This window comes from Sinocyclocheilus anshuiensis, unplaced genomic scaffold (genome assembly GCF_001515605.1).
Source record: "Sinocyclocheilus anshuiensis isolate Anshui unplaced genomic scaffold, SAMN03320099.WGS_v1.1 scaffold1240, whole genome shotgun sequence".
Lineage (NCBI taxonomy): Eukaryota > Metazoa > Chordata > Actinopteri > Cypriniformes > Cyprinidae > Sinocyclocheilus > Sinocyclocheilus anshuiensis.
Genome location: NW_015542555.1, coordinates 861,443 through 868,469, shown reverse-complemented (window position 1 = coordinate 868,469; position 7,027 = coordinate 861,443). Strand labels below are relative to the sequence as shown.

Genomic DNA, 7,027 nt, shown 5'->3' with positions numbered 1-7,027 from the left:
ATCAAAGTTATGCCTTCTTTCTTTGCGTGAACATTTGGGCGGCGTTATGCAAATCTTCCCACATCGTCACGTAGACATGTGGGGGCGTGTTAGAACGAGCCGTTTTAGGTAGGCGTGGTTGACTCTTAACTTTTATAAAGAATATCTCTTTGGATTTGAGACTTTAGTCTTTGCAACTTTACAGATCTTCTTTATGCACCAAGAGCTTGTAACACTCCAAAGAGAAAGGAACAATTGAAATCGCATCATATGACCCCTTTAATTGAGTTTATGCTACATTGTCAGGATGAGTATTAACGGAGCTGCAGTGGAACAGCACTTTACAAAACACTTAACCTAGAACCTGTTCAAGAATGCTTTGGACTTAAATCAAAAAGAAGTAAAAGAGGTAGAGGAGCTAAACAAAAAAAACCCTCTCACCAGTCAATCACACGTTAGTTACATCATCTATACAAAAAATAGCTTTCAATATTTAAACACAGCACTTTTACTGGATAACCTTAACCCCTCTTTTATATTTGTAAATCTGTGGGCTGAATGTGAACTCTAACATCAGATAAATGCGAAACAAAACTGAGAATACCTCTTACCAAATTCCGTACAGCTCTAGGCACTTATGACTTTGACAGTTATCTGTGAAACCAAAAGAGAGTCCTACCATAAAAGAAACTCAAAATGTGAGTGCCAGAGCTTTATAGAAATGGCCCCTCACACCCGCAATCCCCAAACCCATGAGGACTTGAGTTTGAAAAAGAGACAACAAACAGTCCAGTAAAAAGTATCATCACTCAAGCTGCTTTTCTTTTGACACAAAAACAGAAAAAAAGGTTTTTGGACTAACGTAATATCACCATTCAGTGTGGCCAATTTTTTTATCATCATGAATTCTGAATCTTCAACTGAATCTGTTTGGTTAATTAATGGACAAATCAAGTCGAGCTGGTGGGTGAACGGCTTAAAAACCCTTCAAGTTCTTTGGAAGGTCATGTCTTCTAAAAATAGAAATATAACAGAAAAACCGGTTACGTTGATCATAGTAGGAATTCCATAGAGTGTATGAGGCTCAATCTGTCAAGGTCACACCCCTCCCCCCAAAAATGTAAGCCTATTTTTAAAACTAATAATTATAGCATTGTGACTTTGTACATTATGACCCGAAATTCTAATGAGAATTTTTCTCAAAGGTCATACTCAATAGATTCTCAGTACTGAAATACAGTAATACTATAATACAAAGATTTTGTAATTTAAAAGAAAAATGAAGTACAACAAATACTAACATGATGCACACTGCTGTTCAAAAAAGTTTGGGGATGTTAAGATTTTTACATGTTTTTGAAAGAGGTCTTTTTATACTCAAAAAGGCTGCATTTATTTGATTAAAAATATAACAAAAACTGTAATATTGTGAAATATTATTACAATTTAAAATACCTGTTTTCTATTTTAATATATTTTAAAATGTAATATGTTCCTGTGATGCAAAGTTGAATTTTCAGCATCATTACTCCAGTCTTCAGTGTCACATGATCCTTCAGAAATCTTTCTAGTATGCTGATTTGACGCTTAAGAAGCATTCCTTATTATTTGCAATATTTAAAACAGCTGTACATTTTTTATGATTCTTTGAGAGTTCAAAAGAATAGCATTTATTTGAATTATGAAGTAAAATTATATATATTTTAAACAAAAAAGTCTTAGTGAACAGCAGTGTATAAATATAATTTAAATAATATTTGCTTGAAAATAATGTTACAATACAGTAAACCTTAACGGTCATAAAAACAGGCTTAATTTCCCTTAAAATAGGGTGGAATATGACCAGAATATGTTCTTACCAGATTTCCCATGAGTGAATCTACAGGCCTTTGAATACTGAATAAGACATTTCGCTCTAAGCTTTCATAATATATTAAGGAAGAACGAGCAGGAGAAAGAAAACAGGGAGGCATACAGCTGACATTTACTTAAGCCATTTATGTTCCACAGGTCCAAAGTAGCTGGTAATTTGATTATAGACGCCGCTCTCTAAGAGCAGAGAAAGAATGTTGTTCCTCGGGTTAAAACAAGGAAATTTCAATCTTGTTTTGATATGGTGTTTTTTCCTCCCGGTATGGCATTTTCTCTAACAAGATGAGGGTCTCAAATGTGCGGAAACCTCGATTTATTAAATGACATTTGAGTACAGTTATTTCCTCCATGGAAAATGGAAAAATATGTAACATGTCAACATCTGAATAGACTGAACAGACAAGCCAACCTGCCTCATTCACTGGCAATTCACTCTCAAAGAAAGCTTCTTTATATTTACTTTCACAAGAGCGAGCACCACTTACCAGTATGTGACCAGCAAAACAAATGGCGAGGATCAAGGCGAGCAGCAGGAAGGCCATTCCGAACGAAACTCCAAGGACGGTGGTTCTGTGAGAGACAAAATCATCAGAGATACTCCAAAGCATATGTATTCATCATCCGTGTATGCCTGCTATAGTTTGTGTCTCACATGAACATCCAATCTTAGCACAGCACTACTATGCCATTGTTAGTGTGTTTTGTGTCATTGCAAGGTGATTGCTACTTAATCCAGGTCAAAATAGCCCTCAAATCCAGCATCAAGACATTTTGCTCTTTAGATACATTCCACATCAGTGTTATTTTTGTATCATTTATAGACTACTATATTATTTATTAATATTTTCAGTTTTCACTCTATAATTAGTGTAAGTTTGAGTAAATTTGTGTGTTTTTTTAAATTTGGCTTTACATAATAAAAAAATATATTTAGCGATTTAGTTTTTTTGTTTGTAATTTTAGTAATTCAGCCTAAAATTATTTTGTAGTGTCTAATTACACTAAGTGCAAATAGCCCATCTTGTTTTCAAAGGCTGTTTACACTAACTTCGCCCACCAATGTATTGTTGGGCTAGTCAACATTACAAAAGACGGCTGTCAAACAACAGCTCCAGTGGTAAAACACGTAGCGCAGACTTTTTGACGCGATTGACCCGAGTTCGAATCCGCCTATTGCCGAATTCGTTCTTGTCCCTTTTCACATCTCATATCACATCGGAAAGGCATTTATTTTCAATAAAAATGAAGGAAAATAATCGAAAAGTTGATGAAGTATTGGGTAGGGTTGGGGTAGGTGTAGGGAGGGCTTTGTCCCAATAAGTCAGCATCCATTTAATAATATTAATTAAACTTACAATTTACACTCAATACATTATTATTGCATACTGTTTTATAATGTATTACAATACAGAGGTGCAGATATTTGCCACTATTTGCAATAAGTAGTATAAATTGCAGAAAATACTTAAATGGAAGCTATGGCTATTTGCACTTGGTGTAAATAGCATCTCTCGCTATTTACACTTACTGCAAATAGCTGCAGCCAAATTACTTCAGTTGAATTTTTTTTATCATTTGTAATCGAAGAAATCTATTTAATCTAGTAATCTAAATTTTATTTTACCTTTAAGTAGTTTTTGTAATTTAACAAACTTCTTTATTTATTTCAGTTAGTTGCTAAGGCATTCTGATGGTACATTGACTTCTAATAAGGCAAATGTCTTCTGTTTCTTTCCCACGTACGTTTGGTGAGCAGGTATGAAATTACATCTTCTAATATTTTTTAATTTATTTCAGCTTTTTAGCAAAACAATTTTCAATAGTTTTAGTTTTAGTTAACAGATGCCTTCTTCAGTGTAGATCGTTGGGATTTTTCACCTGTTTAATTGTCCAATAGGAGAAAACAATTCTGATTGCTTAGAATAACAACAAAACATATATTTCAATCAAGATTCAAGGTAATATTCACATAGAACAAATAGTGTGAGACAAATTAGATGCTAAACTTTAGGGCTTTGGGGTTGGCAAAGTTTAGAGTATGTAAATAAACCCAAGCAAGCATTACATATTTTAATGGCTTTTTGAATATAGAAACAAAAGCGTTTAGTTCTAGTCTTTGTGGTGCCATATCTCACTATAAATCTGATATAAAATCAATGTCAGGAGGTGAGAACTCAGCTTGAGAGAAAGCGCTGTGCTCTCGACTCTTGTGAATGTGTTCTCGGTCAACATGAGCAGTAAATTAGGGTGACGTCTTGCATAGATTTTTCTGTCTGACTTCATACAAAAGGAGACATTATTTCCAAACCAGATTGGCCTCTGATTAAAAAAAAAAATCTATAACTGTCTCCTCATGGCTGTCTTTTTCAGGCAGGCATTGACATTCCCATCATCCCGTTCTTTATCGTTGCACTCATTTTCTCTCAATTGTGTAGAAATGTTGTAATATTATTATGCATCACTTGGTCTAAGTGCTGTGGGAGACAGCGGCGTAATTGCATCGCAAAAGACAATGAGATACTTGGAAGATGTGGTGGAGATGGCACTTACTTCGGCAAGACTAAGACCTGCACTATGAAGATGCAGAAGAAAATGAGACAAGCACAGGTGACGTAGTACTTGAAGGCCGGCAGAGTTGTGGCTCTGTACTGTTAGAAGAAAAAAAAAGAAATATTTCAGCTCTTACAGGTTTTCTATATGTTTTTGTTCAGATACGGATTTTTTCTTTACAGAGAAGCACATAGAGTATTTGCCATTCAATGACACATCTCAAGGTGAAATGTACCTCTTTTTCGAGTGTCTTATTATGAAAGAACAGAGATATCCTCTGAATGTCCTCCGACTTCAGCCACTGTCTGGTAGAAAGAAAGCATAAATTAAGTAATTTGTAACAATTAAATTCTCATTGTCACGATGAATCGCTATTATAATAGCTTGTTGGGTGACATTGATGCAGGAAATGCTCTGAAAGTGAAACGAACTGTCAAATGTTGTGTTGTATTTTTCTATTTAATATAAATTAATTAATTTTTTTTTATTTAATATTCTATAAATTATTATATTTGTTTAATTAATTAATTGAATTATTTGTTTTTATTTTACTAAATACATTTTAAATGAAAATTAAATAAACGTAAAATAAATATGAACTATATAAAATAAAAAATATTATATATATATATATATATATATATATATATATTTACATTTTTCAAAATAAAAAAACTTTATTTTTTTGCTAATTTAAATAAGATTTTGAACCCCATTTTGAGGTCAGACTTGATCCTTGTTAACATTTAGCTATTTAGCAATTCATGAATTACTCAATATGGATAAAATGCAAAGCATTATGGATGCATACCTCTGTGAGTTAATGCCATCAATAGTGCGAATGATTCTTTCGTTCAACTCCTCTTCAAATCTCTTTTTCTGCGATTTTGTTCTGAAAGGGAAGAAAAAAGAGGGAGAGACACTTTAAACAACCATGGAAATGTAAATGAGGTCAGTGTGAATGTTCTGAAAGGTTATTCACTTGAATTTAGATTTTTGCTTTTTTTGTGTTATATAAAGCAATAAACAGTCAAAAAACAGACCTTTCAGACCTTTGCTGAAAGCTGTACTGCCCTAATGGCACATCCTGTAAGAAAAAAAAAGTACAAATGTAATTAATAGAGCACTATTAAGTACTTATTCAAGTACAAACTAGTCCTGATGACAGTAATCACCATTTAAATCTTCCATCAGAATGACTGTACTTTTTGTGTGTGTGCTCAGGTTGACTCACGAGTGTGTTGATCTTGCCGTTCTCGTTGGTCATGCTGTCTCGATGGTGGAGGTTAGCAAACGGTTTGGCTGCTCCCCAGGACTCGAGGTACTGCGTCATGCGGACAGACGCCCTCATCTTGGCCCCATCCAGAGTGGGACGAAGCCGAGCAGGTAGTGGGGGACTCCGTTTTTCTGCCTAAGCATGAAGTACAAACACAGCATGAAGTACGAGTCTAAATGGATATAACAGCACAGAAATCCAAAAAATCGAACAAGAATATGTACTGAAGTGGTGGGTCACAGATGTGTTTTATAATACATGTTTGATTCAAGTGTATTACGTGATCTGATACTGATATTCAAGATATTTCTGTGTACTTTGGGATCCTAAACAATTTTGGTACTGTGTCAAGTAAGTCACTACTTGATGTTCAATATAATATCTGGGTCCTGAAGCAAAACCACTTCCAAAGCCACTGCTGTACAGGACTGGATTTCTATCATGATTTTAGAACCAACTGTAAAAGATCTTTATGGAATCAAACACAAGCATTCCAAGAATCTGATAAAAATCAAATAAGGTCCTAAAACTGGATTAATTGATTAACTGTATTAACATGTTAATTCAGTATAACCTACTTTGATTGTAAGCAGATTTTCTTGAAATAATCTTATTAAGTGGCGTTTTGCACTGTTTTTTTTTCTCGTCATGACACACGGCAGCTATATACAGTATACTGTATAATATTCCCAAACGTGTTAACTATAACATGAAATATCTCGATTCTCAAATATGTGTAAGTAGATGCAATTTGCACCTTTATATATTATGTTAGTTGATCTATAATGGGCGATGGGCAAAGTAGCCTAATAGTGTAGGGGAGAGCGGGGCACAAAGTAACACTTTTTGACTTTCCCAGTTTGTGGAAATCCACATAGGGTTCAGAATAAACATTTTTTTTATCCACAGTAATTTTACACTTGTCTAGCACAAATATGTCGCTTTGTTTCATAATTACAGTGTATACGTTTTTCTTTATTTACCCTCAAAAAATGGAAGTGAAATGTGACAACATGCCCCGTAGGTGTGGTACATTGTAACAGCTGAGGGGCACGTTGTAACTTGACCATAAAACAGCTTAAAATGTTATCTGATCGAATGAAAAAAAAAAAATACAATAAGACAATCTAAAATATTTTTGTTAATAAAATAAAAGAATTATTTTTTTTCAAATAAAATAATGGCGTTTTTTAAGAATTAAAAATAATCTGATTTTGGAGTTTGACAATGAACACATTGCAACCATGCTTGGGACGGCCCACATAAACGAGCAAAAATGCTTTACATGTCTTGAAATAATAATTTCTTAACATTAAACATTGACTGTCAGTATTTATTCACCTGTTTCTC

At 33.9% G+C, this 7,027-nt stretch overlaps 1 protein-coding gene across 2 annotated transcripts in view; it reads right to left on the bottom strand.

Moving 5' to 3' along the window:
* LOC107694336 (adenylate cyclase type 2-like) overlaps positions 1-7,027 on the bottom strand; it is an 84,567-nt gene that overhangs the window by 10,254 nt on the left and 67,286 nt on the right. For both annotated transcript variants that reach the window (XM_016494013.1, XM_016494012.1), the window contains 6 exons: positions 5,636-5,812; positions 5,445-5,488; positions 5,213-5,293; positions 4,637-4,706; positions 4,402-4,499; positions 2,337-2,421 (listed from right to left, as the gene is read on the bottom strand). In XM_016494013.1, coding sequence (XP_016349499.1) covers positions 2,337-2,421; positions 4,402-4,499; positions 4,637-4,706; positions 5,213-5,293; positions 5,445-5,488; positions 5,636-5,812 — 555 coding nt within the window. The remainder of the gene's footprint in view (positions 1-2,336; positions 2,422-4,401; positions 4,500-4,636; positions 4,707-5,212; positions 5,294-5,444; positions 5,489-5,635; positions 5,813-7,027) is intronic.